Raw genomic sequence first — 24,257 nt, forward strand, 5'->3', positions numbered from 1 at the left:
AGATGGGAAGATAATATTAAAATGGATTTGAGGGAGGTGGGAAATGATGATAGAGACTAGATTGATCTTGCTCAGGATAGGGACCAATGGCGGGCTTATGTGAGGGCGGCAATGAACCTCCGGGTTCCTTAAAAGCCAGGAAGTAAGTAAGTAAGTAAGTAAATAAGTAAGTAAGTAAGTATATTCATTATTCTTCTGTCCCTCTTTTCTCCCTTACGCTTTGTTCCTTCTATACTTTCCATTTTCACAAAGAAAAGAGACATTCAGACACTACGAAATTCGAAAAAAAGAATTCTATGATCTGCTTTGTATAGCTACGGTATCTGCGTTAACTTAATGAAAATTCTATGCACGCAGGTGCTTTCCAGAGTTAGATATCTCTCCAAACCCGTCCACATGTTCACGTACTCACGTATTCATGTGTGAAAATGCAACTGAAACGTCCAAAATCAAACAAGTCGATTGTGTCAGTGTGTATATTAATAACGGGTCAAGGCGATCTGAACATTTGACCGATGGAAGAAATGTCAAAGAGGTAGGCTAGATAACATTTGCGTGTTGACTGCATATAAATTACTGTACGGTATACAGCTAATGCATGGCTTCAATATCTGCGATCAATGCCATTGTGAAAATCATATCGCCAAGATATGACTTATGTCGCTGTTACACTTGCCTGTGGCTTTACTGCATTGAGTTCCGCGTCGGATGCTTTTTTATTTATGTCAGTATCAATTATATACTCGTGAACAGAGGTCATAATTTTGCGATATAACAAGACAGATAATTGATACAAATTCAGATACAAAACAAATCTGTTTGCGATACGTAAGTTTATTACAAAAATCAGATCTAATAAGTTAATGAGATCGGTTGTTATAATATTGCTCGTCGATTTATCATAAATGTCATTGACTAACATAAATCCACGTCCAGTGAGTTTATTAAATGTTTTTTCTTTTACGCGTGATAAAATTAATAACTCTTGCAATATTGTTAAAAATCTAATTGGAACGTTTCAGCGTTATAAACACGTTTTCACAATCACTAATACTAAAATGTACAGCTCATTCATTTTGTCAAGACACTCCCCACTTTTCCTACAGAGCTGCGCACGAGATCGGATGAATTATAGGGGAATGGGTTAGCCTTTGCCTTGAACTCAGTAGACACACGCCCGACCTTCCCTACTACTCCTCCTCCCTCTACAGAAACGTTGTTCCCGTCCTGAACATCGCGAGTGTTTTAACAAAATGCATGAGCTGTAGTTCTTGGTCTGCCGTGTGTCTTTCTTCATCTGTTTGTGCACTGCACATAATTTTTTAACGTTGAACAACACTTATATAGAATCCTGAGTTACATGAAATCTAATTTCCCATGGCACGTAACATGAATCAGTATCTATAAAATATAAACAATACAAAACTACACGCCGAATGTCAAATTTAAAATTTATTCAACATTTCCGATGAAATGATATGATTCAGACTAGAGTTACCCGAAATAAGTATGAGCTTGTGCTTGGGTACAATCCAGTAGAGCATGTTAGGACTTGAGGCTGGTACATAATAAACCGGGAACGAGAACGGGAAGCGGAGGGCGTGAACGTGAAGATTTTTGATTCATAATAAACCGAGAATGGAAACGACTATGCATATCAATATGTATGTCAATAACGATATGTAAAGTCGATATTATTAATTCTGATGTTATTTGTGCGTAATTGACCAATGGTGTTCCCTCATGAGTACAAGCCAGCCAACAAAAACACAGGTTAACCAACTTCACAATTTATTACATGGAATATTTAAGAATTCAATTCACGTGGTAATCTGGACACACACACACACACACACACACACACACATATATATATATATGTAGTATATATTGAAAGTGATTCTATTGTATATCTAAGTTAGAAACGATGCATGGAGAAGATATTATGTCATGGCTTTCTTGCTACAACATATACGATGACCAAATAGTTTAATGATGACAACAGAAAGAATCTAGTAGACTGTGACAGGAAACGAGAACGGTAAAGTTAAAATTTCTTCAACTTTCATGTTCCCATTCCCGAGCTTCGACAAGCTTCTCGTTAATTGTGAATGCTCATATTTAATTATGAGTACCTACTTTAACCATTTTCTCGATGTGGTTTCCGTTAACGGTTTATTGTGAACCAAGCCTTAATCTGAAAATATTTTACAAAATTACATAGTAATAATAATACTAATAATAATAATAATAATAATAATAATAATAATAATAATAATAATAATAGTCAGGTTGATAAAATATATACACTGTGTCCACACTAAAGATATTCAGAAATAACAGCTTATATCGGTACTTGGATAAGGTTTATGGAATAAATTTCTTCTGTGTTGTATAGAGTAACTCAAAAGGTTTTTATTTCCACTAGTACACTTCAACATGAGCACCATTTATAGCTCGACAGGCGTTCACCAGCATATCAGTTGTTATAATCTTATTTGATTGAATGATACGCTGTCTCAAATCAAATTACGAACTTTTCTGCTGTACACAAAATTTTTAATAAATTCCCACGCACGAAAATCCAAAGGAGTTAAATCCGGGGATCTAGATGGCCAGGAAGTTGGCCCATCCCTACCAATCCAATTTGTTGGGAAGGTTATGTCAAGAAACTTTTAATATTTCGATGGAAGTGTGATGGAGCACCATCCTATTGAAATGTTAAACCTGGCGGAAATTGCGGAATAGCAAAGTTCTTCAGCATATCAAGGTATATGATTTACGTGGGCTTCTAGCAAATGATTCACGCACCTGATCCACAGTAATTTCGGCAGCATTCTTTTTAGAATGTTTTTCCTGTCTTTGAAATCAAGCTTCCATTATCTTGTCATTATTATTATTATTATTATTGTTTGATATAGTATATTTGTATGTAATATTATAATTTGTACAGCCATTATTGTTTCGCGTTGGTTTTACACTAACGTTACTTAATTACTTATTGTGATTACAATTCATAAATTCATAATTAATATAATCGTTTCATTCAATGTCATTATTAATGTATCTAATGCCCAATGCACTTAACACAAAGCCATTCGTCTTTTCATTGTCGTGATAATTTATTGGAACATTCTGTGTTGTTATAATTGTTTTATCCTGCATTAATATAGCCCCCAATCAGTTTATAAATTACTGTGACCTGTTAATTCACTTGAAGTGTTTTTATTGTTTAATTCATTATTCTTATAATTGTTTCATTCTTTATTATTTTATTTCTTTTGAACTTTATTCATAAATTTTCACCGTTTTATGCATTACTATTTTAAGAGTTTAATTCATCACTATGCTTTACAATGATCTCCTTTGTACCTTGCTAAATAACCTAGTGTTTATTGTGCATAGGCATGTAAGTTATCGTCCATTTTCAGCTAGCGTTATGTGACACTTTATCATCAATCAAAAAACCGTTCCTGAACATTTTGGCGTGAGTATGAAGTGCGATAGAAATCGATACTTAAATAAAACACAGAAATGAATTATTGCTTATACAAGTTCTATTTATTCGGCGTCTATTCAACGCCTCGGTCATTGTTTGGGGTTCACAGTAACGTGTAATGAAAGCACTGCTTTACAAATAATGCGCATGAGAGCATTTTAATTACTGCGCGGAACAAGGCCTTGTTCTTATTTACAAGCTACGACACTTTAATAACTCTTGTAGGAATCCTGCGTGATGGTACACGGCCGCTGTATGCACAACGATCAGTTTTGACACTGCATGGAATGCACTGTTCTGAGTTCGAGTCTAAGTTTTTTGTGACTAGACTGTATAATTATATTTTCTTGCGGTTTTACTTTGTTTATAGTTTGATTTTTTATTACTGTAATTGTATTTCTGGTAATGCGGAAGAGAAAGCCTAAAATACAACAGAATAAATATATATATATATATATATATATATATATATATATATATATATAAGAACGAACTGGCAAATAAATAAATCAATAAATAAATGAGTGAGTGAATGGATCGATTAATGAATGAATGAATGAATGAATATGAGAGAGTGAGTGAATGAGAGAGTAACAAAATATCTTAGGAAATATATAACTAAACAAATAAATATATAAATAACTAAATAAGTAAATAAATAATAAGGGAACAATGAACAAACAAATAAATAAATGAGTGAATGAATGAGTGAATGAATAACTAAGTAAATATATATGTAAATAAATAAATCATAAGTAAATAAATAAATAAATAAATAATAAAGGAACGAATGAAGAAACAAATAAATAATTGAGTGAATGAATAACTAAGTAAATATATAAGTAAATAAATAAAGGAACGAATGAACAAACAAATAAATAAATGAGTGAATGAATGAGTGAATGAATAACTAAGTAAATATATATGTAAATAAATAAATAATAAGTAAATAAATAAATAAATAATAAAGGAACGAATGAACAAACAAATAAATAATTGAGTGAATGAATGAGTGAATGAATAACTAAGTAAATATATAAGTAAATAAATAATAAAGGAACGAATGAACAAACAAATAAATAAATGAGTGAATGAATGAGTGAATGAATAACTAAGTAAATAAATAAATAAATAATAAGTAAATAAATAAATAAATAAATAAGTGAATAAAGGAACGGACAAACAAATAAATGAGTGAGTGAGTGAATGAATGAACCAATCAATCAATCATTCAATGAATAAATGAATGAATAAATAAATGAATGGATGGATGGATGAATAAATGAATGAATGGATGGATGAATAAATTAATAAATGAGTGAATGAATGAATATGAGACAGTGAGTGAATGAGAGAGTAACTAAATATCTTAGTAAATATATAAGTAAATAAATAAAAAAATATATAAATATTTAAATAAGTATATAAAGGAATGAATGCACAAACAAATAAATGAATGAGTGAATGAGTAACTAAGTAAATAAATAAATAATAAGTAGGTAAATAAATAAGTAAATAAATAATGGAACGAACAAACAAACAAATAAATGAGTGAGTGAATGAATGAATGAATGAATGAATGAATGAGTGAATGAATGAAAGAATGAATGGATGGTTGAATGAATAAATGAATGAATTAATTAATGAATATGAGACAGTGAGTGAATGAGAGGGTAACTAAGTATCTTAGAAAATATATAAGTAAACAAATAAATAAATATATAAATATCTAAATAGGTAAATAAATAATAAAGGAACGAATGAACAAACAAATAAATAAATGACTGAATGAATGAATAACTAAGTAAATAAATAAGTAAATAAATAAATAATAAGTAAATAAATAAATATATAAATGCGTGAAGAAGTAAATAAATAAATAACGAACAGACAAATAAATGAGTGAGTGAATAAATGAGTGAATGAATGGATGGATGAATGAATAAATGAATGAAATAATTAATGAATATGAGACAGTGAGTGAATGAGATGGTAACTAAATATCTTAGAAAATATATAAGTAAACAAATAAATAAATATATAAATATCTATATAGGTAAATAAATAATAAAGGAACGAATGAAGAAACAAATAAATAAATGACTGGATGAATGAATAACTAAGTAAGTAAATAAGTAAATAAATAATAAGTAAATAAATGAATATATAAATGAGTGAAGAAGTAAATAAATAAATAACGAACAGACAAATAAATAAGTGAGTGAATAAATGAGTGAGTGAATAAATGAGTGAGTGAATAAATGAGTGAGTGAATAAATGAGTGAGTGAATAAATGAGTGAATGAATGAATGAACGAATGAATGAATGAATGAATGAATGAATGAATGAATGAATGAATGAATGAATGAATGAATGAATGAAGTACATTTATTGATAGACAATTATACAAACTCATGTACACAAGATCCTTCGCACGAGCCCGTACGGCCATTCGTGCTATAACTATGCACAGTTTGAAACTTCAAAGGAAACAAAAATAATACTACTAATAATAAAATAGTAAAACAACAGTTATTATTATTTCTACCGTTATTATTAATTGTCACAATTACAACTAATCTAACTTCATACAAAATGTCACAAAAAAAATAATAAAAATAAAATAAACCTAAGATATGAAAGAAAAAAACACAGTGAAACATATATATATATACAATTCAATTCAATTCCTTATTGAAACTGCAATAAACAATCCAACTAATAAATATAAAGATAATACATAGAAAAAACATATACACACGCAATTAAAAAAACGCAATAAATATAAAAAGAACATTATCCCCTAATTACCTCGTTCGTTCAGTGTTAATACTACTCATTACAACACTAACAAATAACTCTTTCCCTTATTTCCTCGGCCTCCTCCCCCTCGGCCAGTTCCACCTTCATCTGTCGAACTTTTGCCATAAATTTAACGTTATTTAATATATCGTATGTTACCAAGTGCCCCCTGCTATATTTAATGAAGGACTCTGGCAGGAATTGTTTCCACAGAGCTTCTGTGGCTTCACATTCCGATAAAATATGGTGTGATATCTCGCCTCTACCGCAAAGAGGACATATTCTAGCCCCCTCTTCGTTGACGATTTTTAAGGCCGTGTAAGTGTATAAACAGTGCGGATAATTTTTCTTATATTTGTTGGAAAGTGGCTTTTGCAACGCAAAAGAGGAATATAACTCCATTAATAAAGAAATCATACCAGCTATATTTTGGATGCAAAATAGGGGAGAAAGATAAAAGCTGGGCCCCCATAGGCCTATGTGTTTCAGTGGCTGTTCTACAAATCTCTGTGAATGGCTAAAAGGAAAAAAAATAGATGAATGACTTTTGCTTTGTCCATGATTTGGAGGGAAAAAACCGACCATGTAAATGATTATTTTCACATAGAAAATAAAGCGTTCTTATCTTGTTCATATCTATAACATCCAGGGTTAAGTATACATATTGATTTTATTATAGCAACGAATGTGAATACATTAGTCTTGAAAAAAAAATAAAGCATACAATTTTCCGAACACTGTATGTACTGTTCCATTTCCCGCATTAACCTTTGTAAATATAAATAATAAAAACGTATTCAGTGGAATGGATTTTCAATTTTGTTATGTTGTTTTAAACAAAGACCTGGTAATTTTGTATTAAAAATATTGCATTTTATGTGCACAATTCCCATGTGAAATTGTCTGCAAATAATGTGCAGGAACAAAATTAAATCAGTAAAGGAAATAAATTGCTGTACGCAGACAGATAGATTGCATGTTGAAAACCACACTTCAGTATAAGAAAATTTGCAAAGTGTATTATGAAAATATCATCATAAGAGACTTTCATTTTGTCTATGATTTCAACAAGCCCGTAACAATTTATTTCAATGCAATTCAAACCTCACGTGATATTTTATAGACTAGGCCTATTTCGCGAATGAAATAATATTTAATAAATCAGTAAATTAAAGATAACAAAGTATACAGTATTTTATTTATTTATAACTTTTATTTTATTCGAATTCGTAAAGAAGGAATGACAGTATTTATTTTTAAGTACCACTAGAGCCATCTTGAGTTCATAATCTAACTACAAATGAATTAGAGGAACAACGGAATAATGGATAAGTTATATTAATTTTATTGTAAACACTATGAAATTAGAAAACATAGAAATTTAATAACATTAAACGTGCAATTATGAAAGTGCCATTTGGTAAATTTATTAGCTGAAGACCCACTTGATGCTGAGGTAAATGAGGTCGATTGATTATTTCTGAGTTTATTAATAAATAATTAGATAATGGTCTTCATCACTGAATCGAAGAAAAATTTCCCAATCATGGCGACAGGACAAAAGTGACAACATGAAATCAATATTGATAAACGGCTCTGATTGGTTGGAAGTTAAAATACATACCTGTAGGCCTACATGAGCGAAAGTAATTATCGGAAGTAGTTATCGAAATTACATTACTGCTTTGCTATTTTCTGCCTTCCTCTTTGTATCCGCATATGATTCCTATATCTTAATGTCGTCTATCATCTGATATCTTCTTCTGACCCGAACTCTTCTCCCGTTCACCATTCCTTCGACTGCATCCTTCAGCAAACAATTTATTCTCAGCCAGTGACCTAAGCAAATCCTTTTTTTCTTCCTGATCAATTTCTACATCATTTTTTCTTCACTCAATCTTTCCAACACAGCTTCATTTGAGCTGATTACCTGGTTGTGTTTTTCCGAGGTTTTCTCCACCCGTAAGGCGAATGTCAGGTTATCTTTGCGAATGCTCTGCCTTATACCGCCAAAAACCGTTTCGATACCACTTATTTCATCGGCGTTAAATAATCTAATAGTTGATACAATGGTGTTAAATATTCAAGTATTATTATTATTATTATTATTATTATTATTATTATTATTATTATTATTATTATTATTACCAGGGTATTCGAAAAGTAATGGCAACATAATTACTGTTTTACATTAAATTTATTTAGATTACTTTTGACATCAAATATTTCAAATATAGTCCTCTGCCATGTTAACAATACGTTGCCAAATTCTTGGAAGACAGCAGACTCTATCTGCAGCAGAATTTCTGGATATCTCTCTCACTAATGAATCTAAAGCTCTTCGGATGTCAACATTTAATAGAAAGCGAATACCTCGCTTCCACCCAACTTGTAATATTACTCTCACACAGGCTTCTTGTAATGCCCTTATGCACTGAGTTGCATGTTTTTCTCTTGTAACTTTGATTTTTATGAAGCACCTTCGTTCATAATAAAATTACCTTTAGGACTGTATTATTTATTACAAATCAGAAACCGCAACTGTAATTACAAAATATGTCTACTTCGAGACTTTCGATATTGCAAATTTATGAAACAATCACTGCTCTATTACGTAATACAAGATTTCAATGATCACCGCTAGGAGCATCGATTTACAGCATTGTTGCCATTACTATTTAAATGCCCAAGTATATAAGCATATCCAACAAGGAGTATGTAAAATGATTTGTTAGAAGCCATTTGGAACACGTTGTAAGCAAAAATTCCACGTGAAACGCATTGGAAGGCACAACCCTATAAACATCGATGAATATGATCATGGACGAGCAACTCGTGCTCACAAAGTGCTAAAAAACCTTGAAAGAGAGAAAGACAGACGGAGCCAGCCGCAGCAGTTACAAGTTGTTTGTAGTTTCGCTACAAAAACAGTTCACTGTCACGGTGCGCTCTGGCGGCTCATGCAGGTGGTCGTGATATCTACTCCATGATTTGTATTTCAGAATGACGCTGGTACAATAATAATAGTAATTTTAGACAGACTGTACCTAAACACACATAACAAGATTATATTATTTCCTAGCTTTGTAAATTAGTTTAGTACTAGAAACACAACCTGAATACAACTTTTCAAGAGACAACAAACATAGCAGCGACACTTATTTATTATTATACTATTTGTTAATATTTATTATATGTCTTATTTGAAACAAAGAACGCGAGAATTTACAAATCTTTATACATTAAAGAGCATTCCTCTGTTCTCAGAATGTAATAGTCTGTATTCGCAATCAAACACAAATTCAAGGAAGTATTTTTCACATGTCACGGCAGATGAAATAAACTTACTTTTAAGCTCTTTCTGTACATTGAGAGTTTTTACACTTATTTCTTGTATTAAGCTCTGACTCAAGTGCATACAGTATATATGGAAGCAAAGAGTATGTTTGGAAATTCTGACTTAGGTAGCATTACGAACAGTTCGATTCCTGATTTCGCTGGAATCTGAGTGGCGCGCTGTTCTGGAGATTTATCAATTCAATCTATAAACTTTCAGGATCTTCTATCGGCTGTAATCGAAAAGAATTTCAGAAAAATCTCGATTCCTTGTCAATTGTCACTGTTTCTCCAAACTTACTAGTGAATTCTGCTGTAGGTCGTGAAGTAGGGTCTTATATTTGATAAGAAGATTTTCTTATCACTCTTCAAGATAGATTATAGTCAAAGAAAGTGAAGTTGTCTATGTTCTACATGATACTTCCACATTTCAAATTTGTTCTTAGCTAGTTGATCTATGTAGTGCAATTCTGCAACTCGTACTCACAACGTGCTAACGATATTTGATATCAGTCTCACCTTGTTGATATCCCATTTTTGACTTCAGCTATTCTAAAACAGATCTAGACAGTATTTCTTCACTAAAACCTTCACGGTGTTTATTTGTAACATAAAATGTCATGCGTGAGAAAGTTAATAGAACATAATACAAGCTTTACCTCCATTCTTAATAAAAAATCTGTTGGGGATTATATTGTTTTTCACTTAAAACGAGCCGCCACTTACTGCAGACGTGAGCAAACTTGTATACAGACACTACAGTACAGAGTCCGTTCTACCTGCACTGAGGTTGTGTTCACACTTCGAGAGCACGAGTTGCCCACCCATGATGATGACGACGATGATGATGATGATGATGATGATGATAGTACAATTTCGTCTTCCTCCACTCGCATATGTGCAGATGTTCTATGTATGTACTACCGCGTCCGCTCTACATCCTCGTGAGGAGGAAGATAAAATATTTGCATTGTAATAGCAGTAGCAGTTATGACCATGAAGAAGTAAATGATTTGAATGAATATTTTTAATATTTCAAGGCATAAAATTTGACTAAAAAGCCTACGTTGTAACATGAATAGATTTTTAACTGCTAATCTTATGAAGATGGTCTCATCTCCGCTGAACCTGGATTCTCCAAACGCAAAGGAAGAAATCGGAGCTCTAGTGTGAGGGACCCGCTCCTGTTCTTACTGTGTTGACTTGCAGGGATTCAATATCGCTGCAGTAAGCAGTCCTCTGATCTATGATCGCCCCTCCCCAACCCCCCCCCCCGCCCCTCTAACGAGTGAACATACGGTGATGGCTGGAATTTGAGGCAGTCAATATCTGCTCTGTACTGCATGAAGAAGGCGTCGAGAGTTGGAGGGGGTGAGGGAATCAAGTACAGTATCTCCCAGGACGGGCCCTTTGTGTCTGTTACAACCATTTTGATCTTGGAGGGCTTTGATCATGGAAATTAAGAGGCAAATAAGCTCGGCAGTGCATGCCACCGTCCACTTCAAAAATTGTATTAATCTCTTTATTTTACTGATCAGTCAAAGTTATAAATCTCAAATACACTTTTCTGCACATGAGAAAATGATTAGAATTTTTCTGGATTACGTTAATTGCGAATTTTAAACGTGTTGATTTGGTGGAAGTTCTAGTTATACGATTCTCTATTATTATTATTATTATTATTATTATTATTATTATTATTATTATTATTATTATTATTATTATTATTATTAAAAAACGTACAACAATCAAAGCATATGAAACATTAACGAGACCTACTCTCATGTATGAAAGTGAAGCTTGGACCATACGTAAATGTGACAGAGACAACGAATCGTTCAATTATGTGGTGCCACCTCTCTATTTAGCCTACAGGTCTTAAGATCCTGACGAGGTCGAGTGCACCAATCTCGGTTAGAATGCGTGATTAGATACGCATGATAAACTCATAAGGATACAAACCGATGCAGCATCGACTTGGTTTGGTTACGAATTGCGGTTAGTTGCCGTAAGTATAATTATTTCGTCATTATTCTTCTCCGGAATAATTCACAATAGTATTCAGGAAGCAGTGACTAGTTGATTATTAGAAGCGGTATTATAAAAATAATGTATTGTATAAATAGTTATAAATTGTATTTATTTATGTATAAACGTACCGTAAAATGGGGCGAGATTGATCACTTTTAATTTTGAACATAAAGTAATTTCAAAAATATTCATTTTTTTTAACTTGAAAACGCCCTGTATATTGCGTTGGGGGCAGCTATCTATCATGTGCCCTACATTTAATTCGTATGCATTTCAGATACCCAAAATACCGAAAATTTCACTGATCAAAGACATACTTAGAGTGGGGTGACTTTGATCGGCCGTAAGTTTATTAGCAATTATCAAAGACGACCCTCAAACTAACGATTCTGTGGAAAAAAAAAGTTTGATTTTTTTTTAATTTTTCTTATATTCACCTTTGAAATTTTTTTTTTTTTGAGGGGGTGACTTTGATCAACTGTTTAATTTATTTAAAACACATCATACAATCAAAAATATTTTTTTAAAATCAACACACAACATCTAAAGGGCCTACAGTAGTTCCATACAAAAGCATTACAAAGTATAAGTATTTTCTTATTGCATCTAACACAGATTAACAAAATTCCTTGATATCAACATTCTGTTGAAAAGTGTACACATCCCCATCATCTGCTGCATTCAAATCTGGATCTGGAAGTACTTTTATGATGTGTATCACACTGACAGTGGACACATCGTCTTTAACTGGTTTGAAGGCACACTTATTTTCAATCGATTTGAGGCCCATTACTTTTACCTCACGTGTAGAACTGTTTATCTGTAGGACTTTACAAACGTATCTATAAACCTGACTTTTCTTAGAGCTGAAACAAAAGTTTACCAATACAAAATTTCCAACTTCAATTTCTTTTCCATCCTTCCCACTCAGTGTTTCAGGGGTTTCGTCGTTTCCTTCCGATGAACTTTCAGCTGAATCATCGGAAGTACTGGTTTCGTCAGGTGGAGTATCTACATCAGAGTCACTTGACGATTCGTGTGGTGCAGTAATACTTCGTCCAGGCTCTACATTCAGACGATTTCGCTTTCTTCTTATTGCTGGCTCCAACGCAGTCCTTTGAGACTGAAGAAATTGTGTGAGAGTATCATTCACTTGTTGCCCCAATGTTGACTCCTCTTGGGCTTCCGGTAACTTTGAAAGGACTTTATCTTCATGTAGTGGGAAAATTCCTGTAGCACGAAAACCGCTGATCAAATTTTCACATATCTTATTGCCAGAAGGTCCGTTCAAATCTATAAGTGCGTTTCTCAGAAGAGTAGGAAATTTTTCTTTTGGCAGTATTCCACATCTTGGATATTTTTGTTTCCATTCCAATAGTTGCTTTCTCCACACTCCTTTCATAGCACGAAAAAAGCACACATCAAGGGGTTGACATAAGTGTGTGGCATTCGGTGGTAAACACACAAAAGAAATACTGTTTTCCTGACATAACTTAATGGCACTGATGTTGATGTGTGAAGACAAATTATCCCCAATGACCACTTTGCGACCAGGTAATCTTTTAGCATGAGGCAGAAATGTAAGTTGGAACCAATCTTGGAATGTTTGAGCATCAAACCAACCATGTTTAGTTCGTGCATAGCGAGAACCTTGAGAACAACATTGCTTGGTACAACATGGTGCTCCTTTTGGTCCATTTTGACACCAGGTATCCCACATACATTCACTTTTATACACAATGTACGGTGGCAACAATGTCCCATCTGCAGAGCCGCACATCATAATAGATGTGGCAGACTTTGAGAAGTTTACTACCCTCTCTGGGCATTTCACACCTCTTCTGAAAATGAAACGACTTTTACCGGGATCGTCACTTAAATTTGTTTCGTCAAAATTATAAATATTGGAAGGAGACACATCAGCAATTGTTGAGGCCAAATTCTTGAAATAATCGCGTATTGTTGCGTGTGACAGACAAGCCCTGGTTCGTTTAATGTTAGCACAAAGTCTTTGTGATGCTTCAGATTTGTGTCTCTTTAGCATTGAGTAAACTAGATCTTTTCCTGGTAAATTGTTTTTCAAAGAAGTGCATGTTCGCCCTTTAGTGTCCAAATAATGTTTGATGAACATACGCAGATCCAACATACTAATGGGAAAACCCCAATCGCCGCATTTTACAATTTCACGTATAATGCATTTTTCCTCTAACTCTGAAAGTACAGTTTGTCCACCGGGTTTCTTTGTATGAAGGCCTTTGAATTTGTTATAAAGTGTACCGAAACTTATATTGTACTGGTTTGAAGCTGCCCGAATTGAAAGTTTGCCGGTTGCTACTTCAGTAAGAGCTCACATCTGAATAGTTTTTGTAGTTTCTAGATCCTGGCTTCCTTTTGTATGTCCTACCCATTTCTTCAATCTAAAATTGATAAAGAAATGAAACTGATCAAACTCACCCCAATAACTAAAAACTGTTATTGAATACGTACTTTAAAATTGAAAACTAATTTAATTAATGCTAATCATAGATCAATTACCATTTAAAATAATAGTATATGCGACAGAATAAATATTTAAATAGTTTAATAAGGGTACTCACATTTTATACGTGAATTCACAATATGCAGGAAATAACATCTAACGACAATGACTGCTGCACGAAGAATGGAAATAGTTGTTGATATAATTTTTGCAGACTATGTTCCGATACCATTGTTAAAACTAACATGCAAAGAAGCAAATTTCTGAGAACATTCATTTGTTCGTTAAGGCGGGATTTTTCAAATTAAATGTAAATGATCAAAGTCACCTCGCGGTATCAAAGTAACCCCATTTTACGGTATTTTATATTTATAAATCCTTGAAATAAGTGCTTATGGAAAGAAACGAAATGAAAAGAAGGAGAGAACCAAATTTCAATGTTTACGGAAATTCATTTTTACATACCGATTATTTAGTCCTGACAGATCGACGCCGCGAAGGAAGGGAAGTAATGGGAGTAGTGGAGAGAGCTCCGGAATAGAGATAAGAACGAGCGGTCAGTAAAAGAATGCAGTGCAGCTTAACTGTACTGGAAACACACTGCTCTACCGCACGCGTGAATCCGATCTCTCTGAATGCAAGCGACTGACTAACCCAAACATCCCTTGGCGTAACTTAATGGACTCGCCTGACCCAGGCGCACATTGTCGGCGACTGTCAGGACTAAATAATCGTACTGTACTAGTACTTAGTAGCACTATAAAGAAATAATAAAAATTAAACAAACTAATGGCATGAAAATGAAACAAAATAAATATTGCTGGAAGAAAGTGTCTCTTCAATTTTGCGATGTACCGGGTAAGTTAATTACAAATACTTACAAGCTTTTCCTATGCTCTATACGTGATGTAGCAACATTTTTTTATCATATTGTTTGTATCTGCTTATTCCTCAGATGTTAAGCACAGAAAAAATCCAGTATAATTTGAAGACAGGCTATGAATGTTTAAAGAGGAAGTGAACGAAAATCTCCTAACCGTAGTTCAGAATTCGCTACATTCCTTATTATCAATTAATACATTTTTATTTTTATTGGTAGAAGGTCCTGAAGAAACTCTAAATTCTTATTTAAGCAATATAAAAGTCAAAAGAAATAATTGTCTTCGAAAAATAGTTAAAAATCGGTTAATTGGCAACGCTATGTAAGTTAGAGGTCGTGTGAACATAACCTCTAATACTATGTATAGACAGTCCTCGTCACTTAATTGATTTAAAACAAATCTAGGCTTCGCCAAGCATTGTTCCTGAATGTTCCAATTTTTTTCAACATTATTTAATATCATATCCTCCAATAAATCATCTCAAATGACTCCAAATACTATGATCTGACTCAGTTATTAGTTTTTTTTCTTTCTTTACCGTATCCGATCAGCTTAACAGGACAGGAACTCTCTCGTACTACATACTGTTATTGTAAACACCGCATTCTGTCACGTGGCATTAGAGTATACAGTATCAAGAAACACTTTATTGCGAAAGTTCACTATTATCATATTCCATTTGGATTCAGTACTACGATTAGCTACTTAATCGCTCGACCGGTTAGTAATTTCTCATGGTTAACGTCGTTTAACTCGTAACCGAGCTTGGTGCCACATGAAAACAAGATAATGCGTAGTTAACTAATAGCTACTAGTTAAACGTTCCTAACCGAGATTGGTGCACTCGGCCAGGAGTCCCACTACAGCGCCCTTCCGCCCCCATTAGACTGATACCATCTGTACGCCAGTGACGAGTACTACATCACGCCGCATCGTGTTGAGTGAATTCTACTGAAATGATGATAATGAAAATTGAAATAGACAGTAAAGGTAATGGAAAAGAGGAGAATCCCAAGAACAACCCCCAGAATCCTTGACTTTGTATAGCACAAATACTACTCCATCATCGACTAGATTCGAATTTGGGTCGTCAATCATCGTAAGAAAATGCTTTGTCAAGTAAGCTACTGAGACAACTCCTGCAACCAAATAAGTATAGTTATTTCACCACTTTTCTTTTACTACTATTTAGATTAGTATGGCACAAAAGTTATAGTTTTCGTAGTTTACTTGTAGATTACTGCATCTTAAACCACGAACATGTCGTCATAGCATATTTACAAGCAGTTTCTGGCATCATAGATTCTCCTACATCACGCGAGTGATCTATTAGCACTAAAGTCTGCGCTCGATAGTTGTATGCAAATGTATGGAAATCAAGGTCTTCTATTACATAACATCTCCTCGCTCTTTAGCTTTTTCTTTCTTCTCTCTTATTTGATGGTTAGCAACGTTAAATACAAAAGAGAACTTAAAATATGGAATACATTATGTTATAAAACACTAGGATTACTATACAAAAACCTATTTATGAAACTTAGGGTCGATTTCACCAAAGTTGAGTTAAGTCTACCTTAGCTAATTCTTCGCTAAACATAAGTTCTCTTTCAAACCGTTCCACGTTTCACCGTGTCAAATTAAGAGTCGTTTAACTAATGATAACTTATTAATGTTGTGTAATCAATAGAACATATTTTGAGGAAGAATCAAGCCAGTTTCACGTTTTTACATCGTGGATGAACATGCAGAACCGATGTCGATTTCAAAAGGTTAAAAAAATTAAAAGATCATATTCCATCTCTATCCATACGCGTTGCAGCATAGCAACATTAACTGTTTGCACAACTTCAACTATCCGTCTGCGAAGTATGACAAGATCAGGAACAGAAGTTTCGTGGACACGATCCTTGACGTACCCCCAAAGGAAAAAAAGAATCCAAGGGGGTGATATCAGGAGAGCGCGGTGGCTAGGCGATTGGTCCATCACGTTCACTTTTGGACTACCACGAACATGACCTCGAATGATGCGAGAATTTTAAGAAACCTTTATCCGAACGTTATGGCAGTTAACATGTGCAGACACGAAGAAAGTGGTTTCACCCTGTGTAAGTATTCATTGTCTTCTTTGATTGTGTTCAGCATGAAAGCAGTAAATTCGAAGCACAGAGGACGAGGATTTGGCTACAAAGCTTGGGTAATTTGCAATTTATAATTCTAAAGATGTAGTCGCTTATGGAGGACCTTATGAATGGTTTATTTTAGTAAATGTAGTTTCCGTGAAGCACGACGGATCGACCTCTGATAACTGCGTTGCAATGCAACTTGCACATTGTCGATAGTTTTTTAAGTCACAACTAATCGTCCACTAAGTGGCAAATCCTTAACACTACCAGTCTGTTGAAAGTTCGTGACTCTTCTCATTATGGTGGATTTCGGTGGAGGATTTCTTCCATATTGCCGGCGGAATTATCGCTGAACTGTTATTGGTGACTTACACTCAGCATACCACCAAATACCTTACTATAATATTACCGGACAGCTGTATACTAGCAGCATTGACGTAAGTGCGAAATATCGCGGACCTGACATCTAGTGGAACGGCGTGGTATTACGTCCACAAAAAATATTAACATAGCGAGATTCGGACTATTGTTTAAAACGTGGAATAATATATGAAACACTTAAGAAATGTTGAATAGTATTTAATGCAAAATTATTATCTTACATCAAAGCTGCATATTATGAGAATATTGCATACTTCATATTATTTTCCGTAATTAATTGTTACATATCTATTTTTTCTTTGCTTTAGTGACACAAAATCAGTTCTGACATAAGGAATGAATTTGCAATAATGCTTTATATACCCATTGCTGACAACTGCAAAGATAAAATTGATAGTAATCTAATGCTTGTAATAATTAGTAAAGGAATGTGGGCAACAGTAAAACTTAATTTGATAAAACCTTACAATTTCAAATATAATTTAACTTCTATTCATTCATTAGGCGTAAATAAAAAGCTAACACAGAGACGAAGGAATTAGGCCTACTAAGGAATGTTGTTGACTCACGTTTTATGATCCCTTGGAAATCGAAAGTACAATTTGGAGCAATTTGTAATGCTGTAATTGTAGCAATTATATACAGCACATATACACACTGACATTTTAACACAGCACTAATTAATAAAACTATTAAAACTAGTCCAGCAACAATGTACATTGCAATTGATTACAGCTAGTTTCGCGGGTTTCACCACACCGGTCGCCTAGGTAGCAGCACCAACGTCGTTCCCGCGCAAAACTGCTAGCTGTCCGGTATTATTATAGTAAGGTATTTGATACCATCACACACATTGGGTCTTCTCCACTGGTATCATCATTGTCGTTTAATTAATATCTGCAAAAACATTAAAACAAAACTTTGAGAGCTAGAAATATGTTGCAAAATCTATATTGCTCTATGTCATCTGGTTTCTGAGCAATGCCTTATTATAATAGTGCTGGAACTTTATGGATACTGTGTATTATTTATTGCTAAAGATTTTTGCTCCTCGATTCTAAATCAAGTTTCCTAAATAGTTGAACGTATTGACTTAACAGTCTTATTAGAATATTCTACTCGTTTTTAGAAATCAATACATTTCCTCTTGCACACATTAAGATTTAGTAGCTGGCAAGTTACTTCTTTTAGAATTGATTTCAAATGTATTTTTAGTATTATGAATTTTAAGAACTTAAAATTTTTTTATTGTTTTGCAGTGAATGGTGTATGTTAAAACCTACTGACGCCTTCGTCGAATACAAGTGACGTGAACGCAACACAAAAGTTTTAATACGCAGCTGTATGCATGAAGTTGAGGAAACAACAGAGCTCGCAGTCCGAAAATGTTTTTAATTCACTCTGAGAGTAAACTGCGCGGGTTAATTCGGTATACAAGCAATTGTTTTAAGAGGATTAGTTCCCAATTACTTCGCTGCCGCAGGTAACAAACCAAAAAGAATTAAAGTGTTATAACGGCCCTCGTGAAATAATCCCGTGAAATTGTTTGTGTTGATGAGAGCTCGTGTGCGTATAAAACCATTTTGAATTACATTAAGTCCTTATTTTATTTACATTATCTGTAATTCCATTTTCCATACCTGCTTTCTCTTCAGTTACCCTTGCCTTTTAACAGACGCGTAAGAATCCTACACAATTCGTAATTAATGAGCTGCTTTGTGATCAGATCGACGGCACATACAGGGTGTTTCCTAAATCTACCGAAAAAATCACAGATAACATCTTGGATTTCAAGAGAAGTCAATAAAGAAATTTTCATTACAGCGAATTTTATTACAAAATATTGGACTAAATATTCGATAATTCTTTTTTACAACACTTGCTTTAAACAACCCTCATTATACATGTTGACTACTTGGTACGGATATTTATTTATTTATTTATTTATTTATTTATTTATTTATTTATTTATTTATTTATTTATTTATTTATTTATTTATTTATTTATTTATTTATTATTTAGCTAATAATTGTAACATAAAATATAAAATATACAGAGAAACATTAGCTCGCCCCTGAAAGAGTAGAACTCATGTTCAGGGGCGGATTCCTGAATTGAAATTAATAATTATACTATACAATTATAATTAATAATTATACAATACAATTTGCAATTATAGTATATAAATTTAAATTTACAATTTTTCAATTTTTATAAAATCCATACATAACTTTTTAAATTTAATACTAGAACTATTAGAATTGACAAGATTACGATATTTAAATATAAATTTGTTATATATTCTTGGGCCTAAATTACTACTATGATTAAATACTGTAACAGTGTTGCATTTTGGTTCAAACAATCTTAAAGAATTCATACCTTTTGTTTCATAACTATGAGAATACAATTCAAAATTATTTCGATATTTATGTATGAATTTTATTAATACAATATAATAAATTTGTCTTACGTTATAATAATGTTTAATAATAATAATAATAATAATAATAATAATAATAATAATAATAATGTTTTATTTTCGCTGGCAGAGTTAAGGCCATAAGGCCTTCTCTTCCACTCAACCAGCCTTAATCAATACAATACATAAATTTAAATTACAAATATTTTCACTACACTTAAAAGGTTCTCCAGCAATAATATTCAGTACACATTTATTTAAATTTAGATAAATCTATAAGGTAAAGTAGTAACTTAATTTATGAGCTAATTTAATTCAATGAATTATAATTAATTTAATATTTGAGATAGCTAGTAAAATGATGAAAATTAATTTAATATAAGCTTACTAGAACTATGTTACAGGGAGAATATATATATTTCTATTTCTATAATGAGAATATTAATGTAATTGCCATTAGAGGTTTTGTAAATCTATTTAGAGAAATTAAAGATAATAATAATAAGAATGGACAGATGTTAGTTTCATTATAAGTAACAAATATTAATCAGAAATTCATCTGTTAAGTAAGAATTTATGTAATTTTGACCTAAATGAAGCTATTGTCCAACAACCCCTTATATCACTCGGAAGCGAGTTCCAATTTCTAGCAACTGAAACTGTATAGGATGAAGAATATAAAGATGTCTTGTGGTAGGGTATAATGAGTAAATTGTTATAATGAGATCTTGTACTTAGCTGATGATATGCGGATAAATTTTGAAAACGAGAAGCCAAATATATTGGGGTAGCGGTGCGCAGAATTTGAAATAAGAGAACAAGAGAATGCAGGGCTCGTCGATCGCTTAGCCTTAGCCAAGACAGAGTTTGGAAAGACGGGGAAACATGATCATACTTACGAATATTACAAATATAACGGACGCACGCATTATGCACACGTTGTAGCCTGTTGCTCAAATTTGCATTTAGGTTACTTAATATAATATCGCAGTAGTCAAAGTGTGGCATCACGAGTGTTTGTACAAGGATTAAGTACGTTAAGTACATTAAAGTCTATAAACAAATTTTGAGATGGAAAATCAATAGGTTTATGAAGACATATTTTAATTATTTTCTTCTGTAATAAATTAAGTGGCTTAAAATTGGATTTAAATGAGCTACCCATCCTAAAATTCCGTACATAATTACCGATTGAAATAAAGTTAAATATATTGTACGTAATAAACTTATTGACAAGTAATTCCTCAATAAAACAAAATAATATACTATTTTACGTAATTTATTACAAAGGTGATTAATGTGTTGGTTCCATTTTAAATGATTATCGAAAATTAAGCCTAAATACTTAACTTCAGAGGACTCTTTAATAATCGGACATTTACACTGTATAAGACAAGAATCAGAATATATGTTTGAGTATTTCTAGAAATGCAACTGAAAATATACTTGGTACGGATATGTTTTTAAGTATTTATAGAAATGTAGCTGAAAATAATTCATAAGAAGCAAGCATTGTCAGTATCATGTAGGGTAAAGGTTGGTAATACTGTGATATCAGTCATATTGTGATAGTTTATTTTGAGAATTTATTACAATTTTACTGAACAAGAGGAAGCTCGGTTTTAGCATCAGATTATTAAGGGAATGTTCACGGATAAGTTTCTGCACAAAACCGGTCCTTCTCTCGCTCATTAAAATTGTAATAAATTGTCAAAAAGAACTATCAGAATATTACTCGTATCACAATATTACCAAACTTTACCCTATACATTTTTTTTTTTTTTTTTTTTTGCTATTGGCGGGTACTTTACTTTTCGTCATTCACCCATATGAAGCCAGTTATATAGACCAATTTACGGACAGAGTCGTCCAGAGTGTGTCTTAAGAGAATGGTCTATGCTATACCCAGATGAGATGAGATGAGATGAGATGAGATGAGATGAGATGAGATGAGATGAGATGAGATGAGATGAGATGAGATGAGATGAGATGAGATGAGATGAGATGAGATGAGATGAGATGAGATGAGATGAGATGAGATGAGATGAGATGAGATGCCACAGGTGAACCGGAGCTTCCGGAGAAACCTTGTTACCTGGATCACAATCTTGCCCAACAAAAGTTGTAAATCGGGAGTACACCGGAAATCGAACCCGGATCCACAGGATTATGAGTTCAGCGCTCTACCCACTAACTACCGTGGCGGCTACATAAACTTTATTATGTGTAACTTAATTATCTAGTTTACTTATTCAAAATAACTTGTGTTAATTTGTCATCATTAGGAAGGTTGGTAAAATGGAGGCGAGTGAATTTTCCTAGGCTGTGAAATTAGCACAAAACTATTTAATTCATGTCGTTAGGAATTAATTCTCTGTGTTATGCTAGTTGCTATAAGACATTTTGCGAAACTGCGTCTTACAGAACAATCCATTTATTTGAGAATCGGTTATCCAGAAGTAAAATTGAGGAGTGTTTTTTCAAAAGCCAATAACTATATTGTATGGAAATTGACATTGCTATGTTTTCGTGTAGTATCGACAGCTACAATTTTTTCTTTCTTTACAACTGAAAGTACAGATGTCTTAAAGATGATGTAGTCAACATTTATATAGCGAGAGAACTGGTAGAAATAATTGAAGACCTCCCAGGAATAAGAGTGTAACCAACAAGTCTACAGCATACATTTCAGGAGAAAAGAAAATATTTTCAGTGGCATAATTGATTAGACTAGCAGAACCATTTGACTAATCAAGGATAAAAGTTCATTCAGCTATATACAATAATTTATTGTTATAAATGAATACTTCAGAATTATTTTCCCTCTTAAATTATATATATAATTAATTTGATGTAACATCCTATTTTTCGGGAAGGTCTCCAATTACAGCTTTCAAGTGTAGACGAAAGAAGTTAAATATGTCAGAACTACAGTTCACGTAGATATCGGTTAAAAAAAGGACGCTCATTTGGAAAGCATTACAATAGGAGCCATCGTAAATAATTCACATGTTACTAATTACATCCCGTGGTCCTTAAAAATTTCAAATGTTTTGATACAGATTAAAGTTACCCGAAATGAGCGTGAGCTCGGATACAGTCCATTAGAGCAAAAGCTAGGACTTGTACAGATATATTATACGCACATTAGATAACAATAACAATATTATAATAGTGATGAAAAATAATACCAATGAAATAGTAAAGCCTTGGTTTTTCTGAACCGACGCATGCGACGTGCGAGGCCCGCCTCCCACAAATCCGGACTACACGAGAGAGAGTGAGTGATTTCTATGGCCGCGAGGTGCGCAGATCTCGCATCTCGCAGTTATAGAAACCACTCACTATCTCTCGTGTAGTCCGAATTTGTGCGAGACCTCGCACGTCTCATGCGTCGGTTCAGAAAAACTAAGGTTTGATAGTGATTTAATAATAATAATAATAATAATAATAATAATAATGTTGATAAAATTATATAAGAAACTAGTAAGCGAGAGAAAGTTGACGCTCAATTCATATAGGCAACATATGGTAATCAAGAGGAAAAAATCCGGAAACCCACGAAGAAGTTCGTTGTAGCGTAGACGACGGCATCCGCCGTATTGATATTATATGTATTAACAGGAAAAAAATGAAGTTAAAATAATAGATCCGATCATCCTCTTCAAATCTTCTAATACATAGGCAGAGAAAGTTAATTCCTTTAAATTAAACGGACCAATCCACTAGATTTTCTTCTGTTGCCTTCGGTGACAAGGGAGCGGCGATCTGAGAGTTCAGAGGAGGATAAGCTTCGGGGATATCTTTAGCTGTTTTAGCAATTTTTGTGGTTCTGGGAGCTGATGTCGCTTTCTCCCGTTTCAGTTCCGCCTGACATCCTAGATTATCCGACCAGCACGGACATGGTGGTGCGGGAGGGCACCAACGTGACGCTGCGGTGTGCTGCTACGGGGTCACCGCAGCCTAGCATCACCTGGCGCCGTGAGGGGGGTGAAGGCATCCCTCTAGGAAACGGGGAAGAAGGTGAGTAAAAAATGAAGAGAAAACAAACTAAAAATATTAAGTTACGACAATAACGAATAATGTTTGTAGAAACATTTAATTACTTTTCGTAAAATTGCACTAAACATAAATAATTTTTAATACACCCTCTCTAAAACAGTTACTTTTTCGACTGTTATCAGTCCGAAAAATTTAACTTCACGAACCTTAAAGTCGTTATAGCAACATTTAGCGGATTTTGAAACAAAATAATTTATTCAATATGACATTTTCTTTCATTTTTAAATGAATTTATTAAAC

At 33.3% G+C, this 24,257-nt stretch overlaps 1 protein-coding gene across 1 annotated transcript in view; it reads left to right on the plus strand.

The window, feature by feature from the left end:
- Window positions 1-24,257, plus strand: part of LOC138711638 (opioid-binding protein/cell adhesion molecule homolog) — a 357,054-nt gene that overhangs the window by 213,823 nt on the left and 118,974 nt on the right. The window contains exon 6 of the mRNA XM_069842769.1: window positions 23,820-23,978. Coding sequence (XP_069698870.1) covers window positions 23,820-23,978 — 159 coding nt within the window. The remainder of the gene's footprint in view (window positions 1-23,819; window positions 23,979-24,257) is intronic.

Source organism: Periplaneta americana, chromosome 13 (genome assembly GCF_040183065.1).
Source record: "Periplaneta americana isolate PAMFEO1 chromosome 13, P.americana_PAMFEO1_priV1, whole genome shotgun sequence".
In the NCBI taxonomy this organism is placed as follows: Eukaryota; Metazoa; Arthropoda; class Insecta; order Blattodea; family Blattidae; genus Periplaneta; species Periplaneta americana.